This window comes from the organism of the source record quoted next, unplaced genomic scaffold, assembly GCF_019419815.1.
Source record: "Pyrus x bretschneideri cultivar Hongxiangsu unplaced genomic scaffold, Pyrus_bretschneideri_v1 Contig89, whole genome shotgun sequence".
Taxonomy (NCBI): domain Eukaryota; kingdom Viridiplantae; phylum Streptophyta; class Magnoliopsida; order Rosales; family Rosaceae; genus Pyrus; species Pyrus x bretschneideri.
In genome coordinates, this window is record NW_025999830.1 from 345,993 (window position 1) to 370,506 (window position 24,514).

General features: G+C 38.5%; 2 protein-coding genes across 2 annotated transcripts; both read right to left on the reverse strand.

The window, feature by feature from the left end:
- Positions 1–18,729: 18,729 nt before the first annotated feature.
- LOC125473460 (uncharacterized protein At4g06744-like) lies at positions 18,730–21,113 on the reverse strand. The gene is made up of 3 exons (XM_048576280.1): positions 20,933–21,113; positions 19,898–20,719; positions 18,730–19,390 (listed from the first exon to the last, which is right to left on the reverse strand). Exons 1-3 carry the CDS (start codon positions 21,096–21,098, stop codon positions 18,918–18,920), a joined length of 1,461 nt encoding a protein of 486 aa, XP_048432237.1. The 5' UTR covers positions 21,099–21,113; the 3' UTR covers positions 18,730–18,917.
- A 545-nt stretch (positions 21,114–21,658) lies between these two features.
- Positions 21,659–24,000, reverse strand: LOC125473461 (uncharacterized protein At4g06744-like). The gene is made up of 3 exons (XM_048576281.1): positions 23,683–24,000; positions 22,718–23,373; positions 21,659–22,319 (listed from the first exon to the last, which is right to left on the reverse strand). The coding sequence occupies exons 1-3, from the start codon at positions 23,970–23,972 to the stop codon at positions 21,847–21,849; spliced, it is 1,419 nt and encodes a 472-aa protein (XP_048432238.1). The 5' UTR covers positions 23,973–24,000; the 3' UTR covers positions 21,659–21,846.
- Positions 24,001–24,514: the final 514 nt, after the last annotated feature.

Genomic DNA, 24,514 nt, shown 5'->3' on the forward strand with positions numbered 1-24,514 from the left:
CAACAAGTCACCTTGATGTTCCCTGCTTTCTTTAACCATTTCTCTCCCTCTACAAATATTGGACGGCCAGGAGGCCGAGCCCACCACGGTGACTGTTTCAACTCGTCAACTCAACGGAGCTCAACAGTATTTCATCGGATCTTGAGCTGCGAACTCAAACCAAAGCACAAAACCTCGCACTGCACAGTGTTGCTCCACTGTTCACGATGTTTCCCAGCGAGTTCCTCCGTTCACGACCAAGCTAGGCTTCGGGATCCCTTCTTTTCTTTCCATTTCGTTAAAAGGGTTGATTTCTGAGCTTCAAAGTGAGTTGTACACGTGATTTGACACAGAAACATCCCGAGGAAGAAATCTCCAGATTTCTGGAAATTTGAACCGTGGCCATCAGGCCAATTTCACTCCATTTTTCCGGCCAACATCGACCATAACTCGGCTTCACTTTGATATGTTTTTGTTCCCCACATTTCTAGCTTCAAAATGGTTTTTGTATCATCGATTTTGGTGGTGAATTGAGCTAGATATTAGCTCTGGAAATTGGCCCAAAAATCAGGCCTAACCTATGCTTTGCAAAGACACGTGCGGCTGAGGGTGGTCGGCACGTGCGGCGCATGGCTGCCTGTGCAGCCATTAATGGCAGCGCATGGAGGAACCCAAGATTCTTCCTTAGGTTTCTCGATGTCCCGAACCCGAATTCATTCTCCGTTTTTCGAAATTCGACGATTTTAAAATAATTTTTTTATTAGCCGTACTTTGTATGAAAACGCGTTTATACGTTAGTATGTTATGTATTTACATAAATGGTTTTATTTCTAGGCAAAATGCATCGCAAGGACTCTCGATTCTATGAGGTGGGTTCGACTCGATGACATGAAATGTGAGTGGGTCTTGTCTTTATATAGTGTGTGTGTGTGGGTCTTGTCTTTATATAGTGTGTACGCTTTATACGTTAGTATGTTACGTATTTACATAAATGGTTTCATTTCTAGGCAAAATGCATCGCAAGGACTCTCGATTCTATGAGGTGGGTTCGACTCGATGACATGAAATGTGAGTGGGTCTTGTCTTTATATATATATATATATATATATATATATATATATATAGTGTGTGTGTCTTTATATAGTGTGTAAGCTTTATACGTTAGTATGTTACGTATTTACATAAATGGTTTCATTTCTAGGCAAAATTTATCGCAATGACTCTTGATTCTATGAGGTGAGTTCGACTCGATGACATGAAATGTGAGTGGGTGTTGTCTTTATATATATATATAGTGTGTGTGTGTGTGTGTTTGTGTGTGTGTGTGTGTGTGTGATGACATAAAATGTGAGTGGGTCTTATCTTTATATAGTGTGTGTGTGGGTCTTGTCTTTATATAGTGTGTACGCTTTATACGTTAGTATGTTACGTATTTACATAAATTGTTTCATTTCTAGGCAAAATGCATCGCAAGGACTCTCGATTCTATGAGGTGGGTTCGACTCGATGACATGAAATGTGAGTGGGTCTTGTCTTTATATATATATATATATATATATAGTGTGTGTGTGTGTGTGTGTGTGTGTGTGTGATGACATGAAATGTGAGTGGGTCTTGTCTTTATATAGTGTGTACGCTTTATACGTTAGTATGTTACGTATTTACATAAATGGTTTCATTTCTAGGCAAAATGCATCGCAAAGACTCTCGATTCTATGAGGTGGGTTCGACTCGATGACATGAAATGTGAGTGGGTCTTGTCTTTATATATATATATATATAGTGTGTGTGTGTGTGTGTGTGTGTGTGTGTGTGTGTGTGTGTGTGTGTGTGTGTGTGTGTGTGTTTTCTACGTGATTGCCATAATTTAATTAACGTTCATAAGAAATGCCTCATTGTGGGAAAATATGAAATAATCCTACGGGATACGTTCATAAGAAATGCCTCATTGTGGGAAAGTATGAAATAATCCTACGAGATACTCGGGTAAGCTTACTATAAGGAGATGCCTCTATAAGAGGATTCCTTAATTATATTTATGTTCCTGAATAATGTGATGTTGACTAGAGTTATTAAATCACTGTGACATGATTATGTTTATGTTATCTGCTCATTGTTTGCTGCACTGGTGTTGGTAATCATCCGAGCCAGGGCCAATCTTTCATGTGTATGTGCACATCGCACCGTACGTTCACTTTGGATCCATTGTAGGTGTCAGTCATGTCCTAGATTGCTATAGGCAATTAGGACTCGTATGTGATGCGTATAGCATCAGTCTTCATGTGATTGTAGTACTAGATCATATATCATTGTTACACCCAGTCCTGTTCGTGTCAGAATATCTCTGCATGAACTCGTGTGTCAGCATGTGTCGATAAGCACTCATTATGATATATTTGCTTATGCGAGATTATATGATTACGAACATCCTGCACTTATTTACGAAACATTGCGCCATATTGAATTCTTGAGATTTTGCAGGCTACAGTAAGCATTTTCCTGCTATACATAGTATGTATATTTTTGAAACTATATTTGTTTTACGACGAGGGGTTATTATGTTTTCGAAAAAGTTTTTACAAAACTTTATTTTCAGACCCACTCATCCTTGTTTTTCGCCCCTCCAGGTTTTAGAGACAATGTTTATGTCGATGACAATTTTTGGCAAACACTGATATCGGAGACTACTTCCGATGATATAATTCTCAATCTATTGTACTGTATTTTACTTATGCTCTGACATCACGTTTGATATGAGTTCATTCTCGCTCACCAGCACACTTTTATACTTAGGCACTTTTCGGTTTAAATTTATTCACCTTTTCCACACCACTACACTTTATGGCTTCGTCACTCTCCGAGTGTCGGCCAATACAGCTCGATTCGAAGTCTTGGTTGACATTTCGGGTTGGGGTGTGTCAAATGTAATTGTGTAAATCCTAGTGTATCTAGGGATATCTTTGAATATTCCTTTTAGTATTTAATATCCTATTCGAGTTGTAATTCTAAAAGGGTAAAGATTTAACCTATGCTACAACTATAAATAAAGGCACAATAGGGTGATACAACATACATCTTACAATTAAATCTCTCTTTTCTCTCTTATTACTGCCAACCTCCTTCTCTCTATTCCCTTAGAATAGCTCAGTTAAATAGACCTACAACACATTATCAGCACGCTCTTAATGATGCGAGAATTACTTGACACTCAAATTAAACCCTCGTTTGACAATTGTAGTAGAATGGATAAGTGAGGGATCGTTCTAGACCGGGGATTAGGAGGGCTTGCTAAAACCTTCTAAATTGACTTAAAAACATAAGAACACAATATAAAACACTATTTAATGCTCGAAGAAAGCAAAACTAAAAATAAGAAAGATTAAGACTAAGACTTCAACGAAATAGGGGGGAATTGGATTTGGACGAATTAAAACTAAAACGTAAAAACAATATAAAACGTTAAACTAGACTCAAAGAATGTGAAACTAAACGTTAAAACACTAAGACAAACCAAAAGAATCAAAATGCTTTAAAAACACAAACTAAATTGATTTCTAACTATATTGAACATTAAAGCAAAAGGGGGATTGAGGTTTGATGAAAATTGAAATAACGAAACAAGTTAATAACTAGACAGAATGTAATTGATGAAATAAGATGGTTGGTGAATTAGCTAGAGGTTCTTTCTCCACACATGATATTTATGCATATGAATCAATTTCCAGTTATTCCTTCATTGAATTATGAACGACAATGCCCCAAATTAACCGTGACATCACTAGTTAACCCTCAGATTTTCCTTATATTATTGGATTGGATGGCATCATTCGACAACCCAAAACATTCTCAAAAGTTCCCTACATGTCATCATAATAGAGATACAATCGAAGATCATTAAGAATAATGAAAACCATAAGCATTGACAAAGCACTTGCAACTATGACATCATGTTACTCATGCTAAGAATTAAACTTAACGCGATCGTGACAAGCGACCTTCACTACTTTCAAGTATAAGTTAGTAACGATTATGTGAAACCTTCTTAAACTTTAGCCACATATTCATGCATGCTAATTAAGTGTCGACCCTCAATCAACAAACACAAATAAGTTAATCATCAAATAGTTAAGCCAATTGCATTCACGAATCAAGAGTTCATAACCGGAATTCATCAATTCATATTACATAAATAATCATGGTATTGAAATCACCCCTAGCCAAAAAGGGTTTAGTTCCTCATAACTTTGAAATCAAAGAAACACCTAAACATTCCAACAACTCAAACTTGAATTGTATGAACGTTTAGGCACTCTTCTCTTCCTCTTCTCATATTACAAAACAAAGAGAATTGAATTTAAACATTGAAATCAAAGAAACGCGTAAACATTCCAACAACTCAAACGTGAATTGTATGAACGTTTAGGCCCTCTTCTCTTCCTCTTCGTTGTAGCACAAGGACTAAGGGATGTTGTTGGTGTGTTGAATGGATTGGGGGATTATGGAAATGGAAGAAATGGAGGAGAAAGGGAAGGGAAGAAATGGAAGTGTTTGAGGGGTGTTGTGTTGTGAAATGAGATGAGATGTCCCTTTGTGTATGAATGCATGGGTTTTTATAGGGGGAATGGGAGAATATGTGGATGATTGTTTAAGAGTGAATGTGGTTGTTATGATGAAGAGTGAATAAATAATGCATGTAGGGTTAGGAAATAAAATCATAAATTAAAGGGGGGATGATTAAAGGGTGTGGCTAGGTTGGAAAGGTGTGGAAGATGGATGGAATCATGGGTAGTGTTGTTTGATTTGTTTTGTGGTTAATGGGAATGTGGTTGAATGATTAAATGGACATGTGGGGTGTAATTGCAAAGGGAATGCAAAGTGAATGAATAATGAATGCATGTGAGTTAAAGAGGGAGAATGTGGTGAAATGATGAAGTAGGAAGGTGGAAATGCATGTGAGATGTTGGAAAGGAATAAAGAATGAATGGTGGAATGATGAAGAGTTGCATAAAGAATGCATGTAGGGTTAGCTAGGTTGGCTTTGTTTGGGTGCATGTGTGTTAATGGTGGTTTTGCATGTGAATTGATGGATTGTTTTTGATGGAATGGATGGTTCTTTGCATGGCTTTTGAAGTGATTGTGGGCTTTGGAATTGGAAGGAAATGCATGGCCTTGGGGTTGGTTTAAGAGAGAATGGGCTAGGCCCTGTTTTATGTCCAAAATGAATACAAGGCCTTCAAATTCGTCCAACACTTTGGCTCCAATCATATGCTATCCATTCCAAGCCCAATTTTGCTCCAAAATGCTCCAAAATGCATCTTTTGCTTCCTTAGCCATATGAACCTAAAAACACACGAAAATGGCTTAAACTACTAAAACAACTATGAATTAACAACATAGATGCACGAAAACAAGCTAAGTAAGTCGCCTAAATATGCTCCTATCAAACTCCCCCACACTTATCTTTTGCTAGTCCTCGAGCAAAACAGAATAAAAACAAATAAACAAAACGACACTAAACACTTTAAACACAACCTACACCTTCCAACAATCGTTTCAGGAATTTCCAATGCACATGACAAGTTAAAAATCATTATTCCCACAGAATTTAGTCATCTTCACACTTAAGTACATTCTTAATCAGAGTCACCACATACTATTTCACAATTAAGCATTTAACACCATATTTTGAATGTAGTAACATGCCTTAGAGAATTTGCTCAATTCCTCACAAGATATGCACTCAATTTCACTCAGATTTTCTGACTACACACCCTACACTAAGTATATGTGAGAAGATCGATGTAAATATGAAAACGAACACTCACATATATGTATCACAAAGAATGCAATTTCTGGAGTTAATAAGCATGTTTAGATATGATCTCATGAATGGAATGCTACTACTTAGACGCGAGAACCAGTGACACCATATGCTCATACCAAGTTCAAACTCCACAAATTGAAACACATAACACTCAAGATTGAAGTCACGGGTTGTAATGGGGCTTGGGGCGTGTGGATAACAAAGAAGGGATATGGAAAACAAAGGTTCTCAAAGAAATAGTGAGCAAGGCAATTGAATCAACTTAGAATTCACTTTTGAATGAAAACTCAACTTTGGAACAAAAGGGAGAATTTAGACAATTTTGGGCCAGAATTGGTGTTTTGAGCCCTTTCTTCAATCACTCATTTTTTTCAAGCTTTTTTTTTTTTTTTTTTTTATTTCCTTTTTTCTTTTTTTTTTTTTTTCTTTTTTTTTTCTTCGAAACTCAAAACATACTTAAGAACAAGCATTCCTTCCCCCACACTCATTTTCTTGCATAATGTAACTCAAAAGGATTTCATTTAAGCATGCTCACTATCTTTTTAAGAACAAGGGTAAGGACGGTCATATTCTAGGTTAGGTGAAGATAAAGTGGGTTAACAAAGAACATGGGCTAACATGGCTCAACGGGGGTAAAACTTACAACATATACGAAATATGGGAAGTGAGGCTATTTGGCTATGGTGGCAACTACACAACTTCATCTTGAAATATGTTATGCAAATCAATAACATGCTTTGAATGAAATGGGCATGAGTTCTAGCATTTGGAACTATATGATGAAACGCCTTCTAAGTAGTAACCAAGCAAAGAATAATGAGATCATGCAACGACTTTAGAAAACAAGAAATCACAGATTATACTCTCCAAAGAACGTTATAGGCTCAAGTCTCTCAGGGTTGTAGCGTTTGTTTGAGTTCCTTCCTTCAAGCATGTTACATAACTAATTTTTTCTTTTATGATTGCATGTGAAGTCATACATTATAACCATAACCAAGCATATACCAAGAGTAAATCAAACTTTTCTCCATGTTTACAACTCTTTTTAACAGTCATGCAATTAGAAACCAAATCCTTATCATTGTGTTGGAAGGTGACCTACGACACAAAAACGACTCAAAACATTCTTTTTAGGCTTTTCAAAACATGTTTTTCAAATTTTTATGTGATTTTCGAATTTTTAAGTCAAAACACACTAAACACACTTAAAAGCAGCAAGAAACAACATTTGAAGTTATGGTGGATAAAACCCTACGAATTTGCATCAAAACACTTTAGTAACTCCCCCACACTTAAATCAAACATTGTCCTCAATGTTAAAAACCACACTAAACACAAACAAACATATAAACAGCAATTAAACATACTAAACATGGCAGAATGTATCTAACAAAGAGAAGAGTTTAGAAATGCAAATCTGGTTGTGGAGTGTTCGTTCCATCTTCTCCTTGATCATTGCAGTGAGGCTTGGATCTTTGTGATTCCACAGGCTTACTCTTGAACTGCGCTGCTCCCATCGTTGATTTTCCTTTGTGCTACTCTTGAACTGGGCAGCAGGCTTCCTTTGGTCTCCCCCGAAGGTCTGAGCTTCCTCCTCTTATCTGTTTCCTTGTTCAATCTCTCCAATTCGTATTGAAGAGGGTTAGAGGATAGCTCAGCAAAGCTAGGTAAGCAACCAGGGAATAGAGTCCAGATAGACTCCAAGTGCCGGCTGATTGCTTATTTCACTTTGCCATGCAAGTAATATCAAGGACAAAGGAAAAGACAGGGAAAAAGCATGATATGAGATACCTTTGCTTTTGCCCTTGATGATATGAGATACCTTTGCTTTTGAAGAAGCGGTGAATGAATCAGCACATGTATTTGTTGTGCTGCTTCCTCCTGGATCATCTGTACTCCAGGCATCTGGTATCATCTTTGGGAAAGAAGAGAGAATGGAGTATCTCGAAAGGCTTTGCTGGGAATGCACCCTCAGAGGTGAGAAAGAGTTGGGCATTTTCTTCAGTTCTGTCTTGCCAAAAAAAAATGAAGGTCGACATATATAGGGAATTCAATAGCAAGTGGTGATACTGTGCTTTTACCGTTGTCGACAAACATTTTGATCCCGCAAATCCGGCTTTTTGGAATAGTGACGACTCCTCGATCTTTGAAGACGTCTCTTCGATAAAGCTGCACGCGCTTTCTGAAAAGCAGAGAAAGCGTCGCCGAACTTTGCGCTTGTCGGCTAAAGACGTGTAGCTGCGATGATGGCCTCCACGTGTTGAACGCGTTTTCTGAAAAGCTGAGGGAGCGTCGCCGAACTTTGCACCTCAAATTCCGGCTTTTTGAATCGGTGGACGCGTTGCCTTGGCTTTTTATAGAGCTATCGATCACCGCCAACTTACACACTCTGAAGATTTCCCATTCTGAAAAAATTGTTTCCGGCCTTTCGAAAATTTACTCCGTCCATCCCTTCTTTTTGAACACTTTTGAAAAATGGCAAACCCATCGAACCTTAGCTTAGAATTGAGTCTCCGCAGTGATTCGGGCGTGCCGCAACAAGATAACATATGGCGCCCTTCTTTCTTTTCTTCTAATGGTCCTCTTACAGGTGAAGACTCTGTGATGCAGGACGCCACAACAGCTGCGATAGTAGCTCGGAACCTCCTCACTCCCAGAGATAGTCAGCTGCTTTCAGGACGGTCCGATGAGTTGGCCGTTCAAGAGTCCCTGGCTCTCAGCGTTCAGTGCGCTGGTTCTGTGTCAAACATGGGCCAACGCCTCCTTGCTCGCTCCCGTCAGGTTGAATCTTTGATGGCGGAGGTGGAGAACCTGAAACAAGAGATCAAACAACTTAAGTACGAGAATAGAACTTTGCATGTGCTTGCAAATAACTATTCGTCGGGCATGAAGAGGAAGCTTGATGAGATGCAAGAATCTCAAGGTCGGATGCAAAGTGACCGTCAACGGCTTGCGTCTTTCTTCCAGGGGCACCTTTTTCCTGGGTCATCCAGCGTTCCGCCAAGTATTGGGGCCTGGAATGCTCTATATCCTACGCCTATCGCTCCTATGCCTCTTACTCCGATGCCTCCTGCTCCGATGCCTTCCGCTCCGATGCCTTCCGCTCCTAGAGTTTTGACTCGTGGTGGGTCTTCACGCAAACAAAAACAAAAACAACCTTTGTGAAGCTCCATTTGTTAGATACATTTGTAATTTCTCGAAAATTAATGAAAAAGCTTTGTTTTATTCACTGTATTGGGTTGCCTCCCAAGTAGCGCTTGCTTTAACGTCGTACAGCCGGACGATGCTCCCTTGAAGTTTTATGGAACCCCACGGCATGGAGAGGTGCAAATACAATCTGTCTGACGAACCACTTCATGCTTTGGGTCCTTGAATGGAGTGGGATAATGATCCTTTCTTATTGTCGTGTTTTGCTTTTCTACATCAACACGAATTCTCCCACGACGTTGAATTCGATTAGGTACCTGCACCACACGAGGCAACAACCTATTAGTTGAAATGGGAATCGAATTTGGAATAGGTGGCTTACCTTTGTACGGCAAAGAAGTGGTAGCACAATGGCCGGATGCACAAGGGTTGTTCATGGCCAATTGTGGTGCTTTCAAGGTTGGAGCCGTGCATTCCTTGTCCTTTACTCCAAGTTCCTTTTCGGTGGTAGTTCGAGAAACATCCTTCTTGATCTTTGTTGAATATTCCGTCCCTATGTGTTCAATTACATTAATGGCACAACAAGAATGAACATCATTAGTATTCTCAATCGATTCAGGAATCTTAAAGTTAATCATATCACCACCAAAGGCCATAGTGACTGCTCCCTTGGCCACATCAATCTTGGTTTGAGCTGTTTTCATGAAAGGTCGTCCAAGTAAGAGTGGTGATGATGGAGAGTGTGCCGAATCTTCCATGTCTAGGACGTAGAAATCAGCCGGAAAAATTAAATGGTTCACCTGCACAAGCACATTTTCCAAAACTCCTTTTGGATACGCGTTAGAACGATCGGCCAGTTGTATAATTACACCATCTTGTTTTAATTCACCCAAATTCATAGATGCATAAATAGAATAAGGCATGACATTTATGGATGCACCTAAATCAAGCATGGCATGTTCAAAACGATTATGTCCAATCACACAAGGAATCGTGAAACTACCGGGGTCTTTGCACTTGGTAGGCAGTTTACGTTGCAAAATAGCGGACACATTCTCACTTACCTTCACTACCTCTTTGTTTGCCCTTCTTCTCTTTGTATTGCATAGGTCCTTGAGGAATTTAGCATACTTTGGAACCTGTTTGATTGCATCGAGAAGCGGTATGTTCACTTGCACCTTCCGGAACGTTTCAAGAATGTCCTTCTCGCTTTCTTCCTTTTTTTCTTGCATGAACCTGCGAGGAAAAGGTACATTGGGCAGATTAGGACGTGAAGTACATGAATTTGAACTTAAATTACCTGATTTGGCCGAGTTAGGGTGATTGGGGGCCTGCGGCATTGGGTTTTTCACTCTTTCCGTGGGTGAGCTAGACACTTCCTCAGGTTGTATCGTCTCTTCATCTACTTTCTGGGCAGATTTGGGATTGTTTGGCTCGGTCCCAACTTCTTTTCCACCCCTTAGGGTGATGGCCTTGGCGGATTCGAATCCTCCCTTTGGATTGACTGTGGTTGAGCTAGGAAGCTTTCCTTGCTCTCTAATCTGTCCAAGGAACTCAGAAATCTGCCCTATTTGTTTCTTCATATCCATCATCTCCTTCTCGTTATTTTCTATCCGGTTGTTTTGATTTTGCAACCCCTGCGAAATAGAGGTTAGTAATTGCATAGCTTGATTACTTTCCAAGGACGTACCTGAATGAGATGATGCCGAAGGTTGTTGGGATTGCTGGGGTGCATACGGCTTGGAATAAAAACCAGGGGGGTTTGGCCTAAATCCTCCTTGTTGGGCAGCTTGTTGTGGTTCCCTCCATTTGAAGTTTGGATGGTCCCTCCATCCGGCATTGTAAGTGTTCGAGTATGGGTTGTTTTGATTTTGTCCTTGGAAACCAATTGCATTGGCAGATTCCCACCCACCATTCTCGATTAGTTGAGGGCACTTGTCGGATGGATGCCCTTGAATTGAGCACACGCCACAAACTTGGTGTTCTTGTGCTTTTGGACCAATCACAACCTGAGAAACAAGAGAAGTAAGATTAGCAAGTTGTGATTGAATTTCAGAAATAGCACTAACCTCATTTACACTTTGTTGCCGTGGGGCTTCCCTTTGGCCCACTCCTTCATATTGTTGAGCGTTGAGCGCTCGGTTGGCTATGAGAATCTTGGCATCCCTTGGTGTTTTGTCCACCAATGCTCCTCCCGCTGATGCATCAAGCATTTGACGTTCGATAGGAAGGAGGCCCTCATAGAAATATTGAAGGAGAAGTTCCTCCTTCATTTGATGTTGAGGACATGAAGCTACAAGGCCCTTGAAGCGCTCATAATATGCCGGAAATGTCTCACCATAATTCTGTAGAATACCACTAATTTTCTTCCGTAGGAGAATCACTCTCGAAGTAGGGAAGAATTTCTCCAAGAAAGCACGCTTCATACTCTCCCACGAAGTCACAGTTCCCGGGGCTAGTTCGTAGAGCCAATCTTTGGCCTTGTCCATAAGTGAAAATGGAAAGGCCTTCATCATCAATATACTCCCATCCACAGTGACGGGGGTCATGCTCGAACAAACCACCTCGAACTCCTTCAAGTGTTTGTTGGGGTCTTCCATAGATAAGCCATGGAACTTCGGAATATGGTGTAACAAACTGGATTTGAGTTCAAACACCTCAGTCTTCCCTTCTGCAGCCGTGGGGTATTGGATACAAAGAGGCAATGCATTATCCAAACCCGAGGCCGAAAGCTCCTTGATGGTTCTATTATCTGCTGCCATGGCTTGTTCTTCTTCAAAAATCTGATCCGTGGGCTTTTCTTCTACACCTACTTCGTCTTCTTCAAGCCCAGGTTGTGGTGGAGGTTGTGGTGGCTCTTGTTGACTCCTCGTTCTCCTCAAAGTGCGTTCAAAATCACCGTCAAAGTCAGAGATGCTTTCTATAATAGGCCGAGAGCTACGAGTCATACACAGTACCTGAAAAACAAGAAAACAAACAAACTAAGAATCTGAAATAAGAATGCACGAAAAACAAAAAAAAATAAAAATAAAAATAAAGACAAGGGACTAGCAAAGTTGCTAATCCCCGGCAACGGCGCCAAAATTTGATGCGAGAATTACTTGACACTCAAATTAAACCCTCGTTTGACAATTGTAGTAGAATGGATAAGTGAGGGATCGTTCTAGACCGGGGATTAGGAGGGCTTGCTAAAACCTTCTAAATTGACTTAAAAACATAAGAACACAATATAAAACACTATTTAATGCTCGAAGAAAGCAAAACTAAAAATAAGAAAGATTAAGACTAAGACTTCAACGAAATAGGGGGGGAATTGGATTTGGACGAATTAAAACTAAAACGTAAAAACAATATAAAACGTTAAACTAGACTCAAAGAATGTGAAACTAAACGTTAAAACACTAAGACAAACCAAAAGAATCAAAATGCTTTAAAAACACAAACTAAATTGATTTCTAACTATATTGAACATTAAAGCAAAAGGGGGATTGAGGTTTGATGAAAATTGAAATAACGAAACAAGTTAATAACTAGACAGAATGTAATTGATGAAATAAGATGGTTGGTGAATTAGCTAGAGGTTCTTTCTCCACACATGATATTTATGCATATGAATCAATTTCCAGTTATTCCTTCATTGAATTATGAACGACAATGCCCCAAATTAACCGTGACATCACTAGTTAACCCTCAGATTTTCCTTATATTATTGGATTGGATGGCATCATTCGACAACCCAAAACATTCTCAAAAGTTCCCTACATGTCATCATAATAGAGATACAATCGAAGATCATTAAGAATAATGAAAACCATAAGCATTGACAAAGCACTTGCAACTATGACATCATGTTACTCATGCTAAGAATTAAACTTAACGCGATCGTGACAAGCGACCTTCACTACTTTCAAGTATAAGTTAGTAACGATTATGTGAAACCTTCTTAAACTTTAGCCACATATTCATGCATGCTAATTAAGTGTCGACCCTCAATCAACAAACACAAATAAGTTAATCATCAAATAGTTAAGCCAATTGCATTCACGAATCAAGAGTTCATAACCGGAATTCATCAATTCATATTACATAAATAATCATGGTATTGAAATCACCCCTAGCCAAAAAGGGTTTAGTTCCTCATAACTTTGAAATCAAAGAAACACCTAAACATTCCAACAACTCAAACTTGAATTGTATGAACGTTTAGGCACTCTTCTCTTCCTCTTCTCATATTACAAAACAAAGAGAATTGAATTTAAACATTGAAATCAAAGAAACGCGTAAACATTCCAACAACTCAAACGTGAATTGTATGAACGTTTAGGCCCTCTTCTCTTCCTCTTCGTTGTAGCACAAGGACTAAGGGATGTTGTTGGTGTGTTGAATGGATTGGGGGATTATGGAAATGGAAGAAATGGAGGAGAAAGGGAAGGGAAGAAATGGAAGTGTTTGAGGGGTGTTGTGTTGTGAAATGAGATGAGATGTCCCTTTGTGTATGAATGCATGGGTTTTTATAGGGGGAATGGGAGAATATGTGGATGATTGTTTAAGAGTGAATGTGGTTGTTATGATGAAGAGTGAATAAATAATGCATGTAGGGTTAGGAAATAAAATCATAAATTAAAGGGGGGATGATTAAAGGGTGTGGCTAGGTTGGAAAGGTGTGGAAGATGGATGGAATCATGGGTAGTGTTGTTTGATTTGTTTTGTGGTTAATGGGAATGTGGTTGAATGATTAAATGGACATGTGGGGTGTAATTGCAAAGGGAATGCAAAGTGAATGAATAATGAATGCATGTGAGTTAAAGAGGGAGAATGTGGTGAAATGATGAAGTGGGAAGGTGGAAATGCATGTGAGATGTTGGAAAGGAATAAAGAATGAATGGTGGAATGATGAAGAGTTGCATAAAGAATGCATGTAGGGTTAGCTAGGTTGGCTTTGTTTGGGTGCATGTGTGTTAATGGTGGTTTTGCATGTGAATTGATGGATTGTTTTTGATGGAATGGATGGTTCTTTGCATGGCTTTTGAAGTGATTGTGGGCTTTGGAATTGGAAGGAAATGCATGGCCTTGGGGTTGGTTTAAGAGAGAATGGGCTAGGCCCTGTTTTATGTCCAAAATGAATACAAGGCCTTCAAATTCGTCCAACACTTTGGCTCCAATCATATGCTATCCATTCCAAGCCCAATTTTGCTCCAAAATGCTCCAAAATGCATCTTTTTGCTTCCTTAGCCATATGAACCTAAAAACACACGAAAATGGCTTAAACTACTAAAACAACTATGAATTAACAACATAGATGCACGAAAACAAGCTAAGTAAGTCGCCTAAATATGCTCCTATCACTTAACAGAAGCTAAGGAACTAAAGGATCGTAGGAGGAGGCACTTTCCTACAAAACCAATAGATTCGCTAACACTTACGAGTTTATTCATACTTTCATTAAGTATAACATAAGATTTTGTAGTATCCATTAGTGTAAATATTTTAAATTGAAGATCGAGTTCATTCATTGTATTCATATGGGATCATGGAGTGTAGCTATAAAAAATCATTAAAATCAGAGTTAAAAATCATTAAATCATAATTTTTAAATTGATAACCTTTGCAAAGTTTTGTTCCGTTACATGATCTTTGAATGTTTGTTTTTTGCGATTTTTGGCGTATGCGATCTTAAAACATATACAAACAAGTTTGACAGTTGGATCGTTGAAATTAGTTTCGTAGAATGCGTATCCCATCAAAACAATAGATTAACTAACACTTAAAGTGTGTTCATACTTTCATTAAGTATAACATAAGATTTTGTGGTATCCACTAGTGTAAATATTTTAAATTGAATATCGAATTCATTCATTGTACTCATAGGAGTGTAGCTGTAAAAAAATCATCAAAATCAAAGTTAAAATAACCGTGAAATTGTGATTTTTCGTTAGTAACCATCGAAAAGTTTTGTCCCGTTACTAGATCTCTGAATGTTTGTTTTTTGCAATTTTTGGCATATGCAATCTTGAAGCATATACAAACAAGTTTGACGATTGGATCGTTGAAATTAATTTCATAGAATGCATATCTCATCAAAACGATAGATTCACTAACACTTACGAGTGTATTCGTATTTTCATTAAGTATAATATAAGATTTTGTGGTATCAACTAGTGTAAATATTTTAAATAGAAGATCAAATTCATTCATTGTATTCATATAGGGTCAAGGAATGAAGCTGTAAAAAATCATCAAAATCGAAGTTAAAATAACCGTAAAATCGTGATTTTTCGTTGATAGCCGTCGAAAAGTTTTGTCCCGTTACTTGATCTCTGAATATTTGTTTTTTGCAATTTTTGGCATATGCGATTTCGAAGTATATACAACACGTTTGACGGTTGGATTGTTGAAACTAGTTTAGTAGCATGCGTATCCCATCAAAATAATAGATTCACTAACACTAAAGAGTTTATTCATACTTTCATTAAGTATAACATAAGATTTTGTGGTATCCACTAGTGTAAATATTTTAAATTGAAGATTGATTTCATTCATTGTATTTAAATAGGGTCAAAGAGTGTAGTTGTAAAAAAATCATCAAAATTGGAGTTAAAGTAACCGTTAAATGATGATTTTTCGTTGATAACCGTCGAAAAGTTTTGTCCCGTTACTTGATCCCTAAATGTTTGTTTTTTGCGATTTTTAGTGTATGCAATCTCGAAGCATATACAAACAAGTTTGACGGTTTGATCGTTGAAATTAGTTTCATAGAATGTGTATTCTATCAAAACGATAGATTCACTAACACTTTATTCATACTTTTATTAAGTATAACATAAGATTTTGTGGTATCCACTAGTGTAAATATTTTAAATTGAAGATCGAGTTCATTCATTGTATTCATATGGGATCATGGAGTGTAGCTGTAAAAAATCATTAAAATCAGAGTTAAAAATCGTTGAATCATAATTTTTCGTTGATAACCTTTGCAAAGTTTTGTCCTATTACATGATCTTTGAATGTTTGTTTTTTGCGATTTTTTGGCGTATGCGATCTTAAAACATATACAAACAAGTTTGACGGTTGGATTGTTGAAATTAGTTTCATAGAACGCGTATCCCATCAAAACAATAAATTCACTAACACTTAAAGTGTGTTCATACTTTCATTAAGTATAACATAAGATTTTGTGGTATCCACTAGTGTTAATATTTTAAATTGAATATCGAATTCATTCATTGTACTCATAGGAGTGTAACTGTAAAAAAATCATCAAAATCAAAGTTAAAATAACCGTGAAATTGTGATTTTTCGTTAGTAACCATCGAAAAGTTTTGTCCCGTTACTAGATCTCTGAATGTTTGTTTTTTGCAATTTTTGGCATATGCAATCTTGAAGCATATACAAACAAGTTTGACGATTGGATCGTTGAAATTAATTTCATAGAATGCATATCCCATCAAAACGAGAGATTCACTAACACTTACGAATGTATTCATACTTTCATTAAGTATAATATAAGATTTTGTGGTATCAACTAGTGTAAATATTTTAAATTGAAGATCAAATTCATTTATTGTATTCATATAGGATCAAGGAATGAAGCTGTAAAAAATCATCAAAATCGAAGTTAAAATAACCGTAAAATTGTGATTTTTCGTTGATAGCCATCGAAAAATTTTGTTCCGTTACTTGATCTCTGAATGTTTGCTTTTTGCAATTTTTGGCATATGCGATTTCGAAGTATATACAACACGTTTGACGGTTGGATTGTTGAAACTAGTTTAGTAGCATGCGTATCCCATCAAAACAATAGATTCACTAACACTTAAGCGTGTATTCATACTTTCATTAAGTATAACATAAGATTTTTTGGTATCCACTAGTGTAAATATTTTAAATTGAAGATTGAATTCATTCATTGTATTCAGATAGGGTGTGTAGTTGTAAAAAATCATCAAAATAGAAGTTAAAATAACCGTTAAATCATGACTTTTTCGTTGATAACCGTCGAAACGTTTTGTCCCGTTACTTGATGTCTGAATGTTTGTTTTTTGCGATTTTTGGTGTATGCGATTTTGATGCATATACAAATAAGTTTGACAGTTGGATCGTTGAAATTAATTTTGTAGAGTGTCTATCCCATCAAAACGATAGATTCATTAACACTTAGAGTTTATTTATACTTTCATTAAGTATACATAAGATTTTGTGGTATCTACTAGTGTAAATATTTTAAATTGTAGACTGAATTCATTCATTGTATTCATATAAGGTTAAGGAGTGTAACTATAATAAATCATCAAAATCGAAGTTAAAATAACCGATAAATAGTGATTTTTCATTTGTAACTGTCGAAAAGTTTTGTCTCGTTACTTGATCTCTGAATGTTTGTTTTTTGCAATTTTTGGTGTATGCAATCTCGAAGTATATGCAAACATATTTGACGATTGGATCGTTGAAACTAGTTTCATAGAATGCGTATCCCATCAAAACAATAAATTCACTAACCCTTAACAGTTTATTAATGGTTCATTAAGTATAATATAAGATTTTGTGGTATCCACCAATGTAAATATTTTAAATTGAAGACTGAGTTCGTTCATTGTATTCATATATAATCAAGGAGTATAGCTTTAAAAAATCATCAAAATCGGAGTTTAAATAACTGTTAAATCGTGATTTTTCGTTGATTACTGTTGAAAAGTTTTGTCCCATTACTTGATCCCTAAGTTTTTTGCAATTTTTAGTGTATGCTATCTCGAAGCATATACAAACAAGTTTGATGGTTGGATCGTTGAAATTAATTTCGTAGAATTCGTATCTCATCAAGTTCAATGGTGTGTGTGTGTGTATATATATATATATTTATTAAGTAGATTTAAATTTATTTATTTTTTACGTATAACGCTTAAGAAATTGAATGATATGTATATTTAAGCCGGTCCAATGATCACCAATTTTTAATATTTAATTTAATATATATATATATATAATTATAGTTTTTAGGGGTATAAAATTGTTAAATTAATATACATATATAATTATTATAATATTTTTTTAGGGTTATAAAATTATAAAATTAATATTTTGTTTATCATGTATCGTGTTATCCACGTGTATATCCGAACCAATCCATTATCTTAAAAGATGTTTATTAGGTTACTCTATAACGACCTAATTCGTTAACGTGTCGATCCGAACATCTGTTAATTTCGTGTCGTGCCGTATCATGTCGAATTATCGGATAATGTCAAGAATTGCTAGGCTTACCCAGAACAACCAAATAATGACTAACAAACTTAATTTCCCACTAACAACTAAATAATGACAATTATAATTAACTTATTTAATATTAAAAATGCACCAACATGTTCTTATCCGCGAGATTTCTTTTGGAGTACGATATCAGAAGGTAGTGCAGGCTGTGGGCTCTATCAGCACTGATGCTTTCTCTCTTAGTCCAATCACACAGGACATTAGACTGTGACTGTGCTCTCTCAATGGCACACAAATCTCGCATGTACGACGTTCTGCTAAGGCAGTGGCTCATAAATTAGCTAGAATGATTTTATTTTTTATTTGGATTCTTGTTAGTTGGAGGGACCACGCGATATTTGCAATGTCTTTCTAGCTCATTGTACCACTTGTTAATTGAATAAAGTCACTATCGTTTCTTCTCAAACAATAAAATAAATCAATTTGGAATTTGTTCATTGCGTTTAAGACAAATAAAAACATTATGTTATAGATTGGCATCTGCTTAAGTTTTTTTTTTTTTTTGAAAGCGCATCTGCTTAATTTTATTTATTTATTTACTTTTCTGAAAGCACATCTGCTTAATTAGGACTACATAAATTACGTTACATTTATCCATAAAATTATGAAGTAGCTGCAAACATTTAGAAATAAACTGTATATGCATAATTGCCAGAAAACTCATCATCACCCAGCTTTGATGAGTCCAATTCCGGCATGAAAATCAAAGCCTATGTGGTATAAGAGTACCATATGACAGTGGAGCTCGTGGCAGATGATCGGACTTCTTCTCATTTGAACCCGAATACGGCCTTTTACAAGGAATGTAAGTCATCTCCTTCTCGTTGGGACACTTTCTAGGCTTGGAGAAGAAAGTAGCACATTTCATTTTTGTTCTCTGATTTGGTTGGCCCAAAATGCAGTTCTTACTAACATCAAGTGTCTTTCTATCAACCAATTTCTGGCACTCTGGACCGATCGCGGTGAAATAGTTGTCTGCCAAAGAGAAGTTCCCAAGGGTAGACAACTTGCACACCATCTCAGGCACGGGTCCGTAGAACTGGTTCTTGGCTAAGTTTAGATACTCTATCTTGGCCAAGCAAGCAAACGAGGCTGGTATTGGGCCTGTTAAGACGTTGGAACTTGCATCGAACACGGTGGCCTGGTTTAGATACCCAATTTCGTATGGCAGACACCCTGTAAAGCGAAGTATTAAGTATTGATATCGAACAAAATATCTCCATATGACGAGTCGTTTCAGGGAGGTGAGGTGGAACGAAAATTCACCCAAAATTCGTTCCGTGGAACAGCTCGTTCCACCCATTTAAGGCGCACCAAACGTGAGACGGAACGCTTTGTCCCACTCTATTCTGTCCCGTCCCACGTAACAAACGGTACCTCATATCACGACATATCAACAGAATATTGGTAATTAATTGGCACATTCTAACCATCTTTTTCCTACAAATTATATGGAATTAATGTAAAATTTTCTTTTTTTTAAATTAGGAATGAGACTCTTCCAGCTCAGAACATATTAAGAGTAATACCACTAAACTAAGAGTTAATTAGTTGATCCCTATCTAATTTCTACAACGTTCCTTTCTTTTTCTTTTTTTTTTTTTCTTTTAACAAAAGAAATAAAGAGAGATAAGAGACTTAGACCGAATAAATTATGATGATATTATTGTTAGACCACCATACCTGAAAGTTTGTTCCCAAGGAAGAGAACTTCATAAAGGGTTTTGGATGCTTGGCCAATGCTTCTTGGGATCGGACCGGTGAAATGGTTGTTGGCAAAAGTGAAGTAATGGGCAGGTGAGGAGCCAAGATTGTCAGGGATCTGCTGAGTGAAATAGTTGTTGTTGAGGAAGAGCACATCAACTGCTAGTTCGAAGACTTTGGCTGGGACAGGACCGGTAAAGGAGTTGAACCGGAGGTCCAAAAATGTCAAATTTTTTGCTGTTAAAACTTCGTACGGAAACCCTCCAGTTAGCTTGTTGTTGCTGAGATCGAGCTCGTAGAAGTATCGAAGCATGGCAGGGCTTACCGGGGCTGAGCCTGTGAAGTTGTTGGAGTTTGCATGATAAAACACCAAGTCTGGTAACTCGTCAAGGAAGCCTTTGAGTGGAAGTATATTGTTGAAACCTGCGAACATAGCCCCGTTGATGTCTAAACCGGAAACTGCTTTCTGCTTGTAGACAGGATGAACTGCGCAGACGAAGCCCTTGTATTGGCAAACGTTTGTACCTCGCCATGTCTTTGTGAAGTCGTGTGGGTCGGACCTGATTTTGGCTACGAACTTCTGGATCACATAGTAGGCAATTTTAATTCGCTCGCTTTCAAAGGGGCCGGGGGAAAGTGGCGGCGGTGATTTTGGTTTTGGTGGAGGCTGTGGTTTTGGAGGCAGCGGTGGTGGCGGTGATTTTGGTTTTGGCGGAGGCTGTGGTTTTGGAGGCAGCGGTTGTGGCGGTGGTGGCAGCACTGGCGGTGGTGGCGGTGATGGAGGCGGCGGTGGTGGCAAAACTGGCGGTGGTGGCGGCGATTTTGGTTTTGGCGAAGGCTGTGGTTTTGGAGGCAGCGATGGTGGCAACACTAGCGGTGGTGGCCGTGATTGAGGCAGCGGTGGTGGCGGTGAGGGAGGCAGTAGTGGTGGCGGTGAAGGAGGCAACGGTGGTGGTAGCACTAGCGGTGGTGGCGGTGAGGCAGGTAGCGGTGGAGGGGGAAGAGGAGGTGGGCGTGGAGGGGGAGGAGGAGGAGGACAGTCTTGGTATTCGGGGGAAGGAGCAGGAGGGCTGGCCGCACCTATGATTATCTCCGAGGCTTCAACCTTATAATGGTACGAACATAAATGCACCAACAATGTTGAGATCAAAAGTGAAGAAATGAAAGAGAAGGCACCCATGTGTCTTTGTTTAAGCTCAAGGAGTGAGGAGTGGCTAGAAATGGTGAGGAGGAAATAATTTTGTTTAAGCTTGAGGAGGGAGGAGCAGCTAGAAATAGTGAGGGGATAATAATAAATAATAAATAAAAAAATAAAAATATATTTAGTATGCTAAGGGGACTAAGAGGGAAGACTTGAGAAAGAATAGTCAATAATCAAGGGCCATGAGTAGGCCTGGCAATTTCTGACACGACCCGATAACCCGACACGACACGATACGAAATTAACAGGTGTTTAGGTCAACACGATAACGAATCGAGTCGTTATCGGGTAACCCGATAAGCACCTGTTAAGATAACGGGTTAGTTCGGGTATACACGTGGGTAACACGATACACGATAATATTTGCAATGTCTTTCTAGCTCATTGTACCACTTGTTAATTGAATAAAGTCACTATCGTTTCTTCTCAAACAATAAAATAAATCAATTTGGAATTTGTTCATTGCGTTTAAGACAAATAAAAACATTATGTTATAGATTGGCATCTGCTTAAGTTTTTTTTTTTTTGGAAAGAGCATCTGCTTAATTTTATTTATTTATTTACTTTTCTGAAAGCACATCTGCTTAATTAGGACTACATAAATTACGTTACATTTATCCATAAAATTATGAAGTAGCTGCAAACATTTAGAAATAAACTGTATATGCATAATTGCCAGAAAACTCATCATCACCCAGCTTTGATGAGTCCAATTCCGGCATGAAAATCAAAGCCTATGTGGTATAAGAGTACCATATGACAGTGGAGCTCGTGGCAGATGATCGGACTTCTTCTCATTTGAACCCGAATACGGCCTTTTACAAGGAATGTAAGTCATCTCCTTCTCGTTGGGACACTTTCTAGGCTTGGAGAAGAAAGTAGCACATTTCATTTTTGTTCTCTGATTTGGTTGGCCCAAAATGCAGTTCTTACTAACATCAAGTGTCTTTCTATCAACCAATTTCTGGCACTCTGGACCGATCGCGGTGAAATAGTTGTCTGCCAAAGAGAAGTTCCCCAGGGTAGACAACTTGCACACCATCTCAGGCACGGGTCCGTAGAACTGGTTCTTGGCTAAGTTTAGATACTCTATCTTGGCCAAGCAAGCAAACGAGGCTGGTATTGGGCCTGTTAAGACGTTGGAACTTGCATCGAACACTGTGGCCTGGTTTAGATACCCAATTTCGTATGGCAGACACCCTGTAAAGCGAAGTATTAAATATCGATATCGAACAAAATATCTACATATGACTAGTATAGTGCTTATACATCATGGACATTCATATCACGACATATCAACAGAATATTGGTAATTACTTGGCACATTCTAACCATCTTTTTCCTACAAATTATATGGAATTAATGTAAAATTTTCTTTCTTTTAAATTAGGAATGAGACTCTTCCAGCTCAGAACATATTTTAACTTTAAGAAGAGCTATACCACTAAACTAAGAGTTAATTAGTTGATCCGTATCTAATTTCTACAACGTTCCTTTCTTTTTTTTTTTTTTTTTTTTTCTTTGAACAAAAGAAATAAAGAGAGATAAGAGACTTAGACCGAATAAATTATGATGATTTTATTGTTAGACCACCATACCTGAAAGTTTGTTCCCAAGGAAGAGAACTTCATAAAGGGTTTTGGATGCTTGGCCAATGCTTCTTGGGATCGGACCGGTGAAATAGTTGTTGGCAAAAGTGAAGTAATGGGCAGGTGAGGAGCCAAGATTGTCAGGGATCTGCTGAGTGAAATTGTTGTTGTTGAGGAAGAGCACATCAACTGCTAGTTCGAAGACTTTGGCTGGGACAGGACCGGTAAAGTAGTTGAAACGGAGGTCCAAAAATGTCAAATTTTTTGCTGTTAAAACTTCGTACGGAAACCCTCCACTTAGCTTGTTGTTGCTGAGATCGAGCTCGTAGAAGTATCGAAGCATGGCAGGGCTTACCGGGGCTGAGCCTGTGAAGTTGTTGGAGTTTGCATGATAAAACACCAAGTCTTGTAACTCGTCAAGGAAGCCTTTGAGTGGAAGATTTTTGTTGAAACCTTCGAACATAGCCCCGTTGATGTCTAAACCGGAGACTGCTTTCTGCTTGTATACAGGATGAACGGCGCAGACGATGCCCTTGTATTTGCAAACGTTTGTACCTCGCCATGTCTTTGCGTAGCCCTTTGGGTCGATCTTGATTTTGGCTACGAACTTCTTGATCACATAGTAGGCAATTTTAATTCGCTCGCTTTCAAAGGGGCCGGGGGAAAGTGGCGGCGGTGATTTTCGTTTTGGTGGAGGCTGTGGTTTTGGAGGCAGCGGTGGTGGCGGTGATGGAGGCCGCGGCAGTGGCGGTGATTTTGGTTTTGGCGGAGGCCGTGGTTTTGGAGGTGGCGGTGGTGGCGGTGATGGAGGCGGCGGTGGTGGCGGTGATTTTGGTTTTGGCGGAGGCCGTGGTTTTGGAGGTGGCGGTGGTGGCGGTGATGGAGGCGGCGGTGGTGGCGGTGATTTTGGTTTTGGCGGAGGCCGTAGTTGTGGAGGTGGCGGTGATGGAGGCGGCTGTGGTGGCAACACTGGCGGTGGTGGCGGTGATTTTGGAGGCGGCGGTGGTGGCGGTGATGGAGGCAGCGGTGGTGGTGGTGAGGGAGGCCGCGGTGGAGGGGGAGGAGGAGGTGGGCGTGGAGGGGGAGGAGGAGGTGGGCATGGAGGGGGAGGGGGAGGAGGACAGTCTTGGTATTCGGGGGAAGGAGCAGGAGGGCTGGCCGCACCTATGCTTATCTCCAAGGCTTCAACCTTATAATGGTACGAACATAAATGCACCAACAATGTTGAGATCAAAAGTGAAGAAATGAAAGAGAAGGCACCCATGTCTCTTTGTTTAAGCTCAAGGAGTGAGGAGTGGCTAGAAATGGTGAGGAGGAAATAATTTTGTTTAAGCTCGAGGAGGGAGGAGCAGCTAGAAATAGTGAGGAGATAATAATAAATAATAAATAAATAAAAATATATTTAGTATGCTAAGGGGACTAAGAGGGAAGACTTGAGAAAGAATAGTCAATAGCCAAGGGCCATGAGGAAACAGATAAAATTGGCCCCAAAAATGTTGTCTGAGGCCGAGAGTTGAGCTCTCATTGTGAGACAGACAAACACTACTGTTATTCATTATTGTTTGTCATTCACTATGATTCCTTGCATTATTTTTATATTTGCTTTATAAAATGTATAGGTGCCTATCAATAGTTTTACTAGATTGGCCTTTACTAAAAAGATTTATACAAGTGATTGGAATCGGAGGAAAAATACACCACTTGAAGATTAAGAGCTACAACTTGTTTTGAATGGGAGTCACCTCATTTCACACGGAGTTGGAGATTTCAACTTCTCATTTCCACACAAACAAAAAATCCATCTTG

What these genes read in the sequence shown, in the direction of transcription:
- LOC125473460 (XM_048576280.1), bottom strand. Translation starts at nt 21,098, where the DNA reads ATGGGTGCCTTCTCTTTCATTTCTTCACTTTTGATCTCAACATTGTTG. An exon ending in TCCTCCTCCTCCCCCTCCAC is followed by an intron (nt 20,720 to 20,932) that starts GCCCACCTCCTC and finishes CACCACCGCCAG; the next exon opens with TTTTGCCACCACCGCCGCCT. An exon ending in CCTTGGGAACAAACTTTCAG is followed by an intron (nt 19,391 to 19,897) that starts GTATGGTGGTCT and finishes TTCGCTTTACAG; the next exon opens with GGTGTCTGCCATACGAAATT.
- LOC125473461 (XM_048576281.1), bottom strand. Translation starts at nt 23,972, where the DNA reads ATGGGTGCCTTCTCTTTCATTTCTTCACTTTTGATCTCAACATTGTTG. An exon ending in CCAAAATCACCGCCACCACC is followed by an intron (nt 23,374 to 23,682) that starts GCCAGTGTTGCC and finishes ACCGCCGCCACT; the next exon opens with TTCCCCCGGCCCCTTTGAAA. An exon ending in CCTTGGGAACAAACTTTCAG is followed by an intron (nt 22,320 to 22,717) that starts GTATGGTGGTCT and finishes TTCGCTTTACAG; the next exon opens with GGTGTCTGCCATACGAAATT.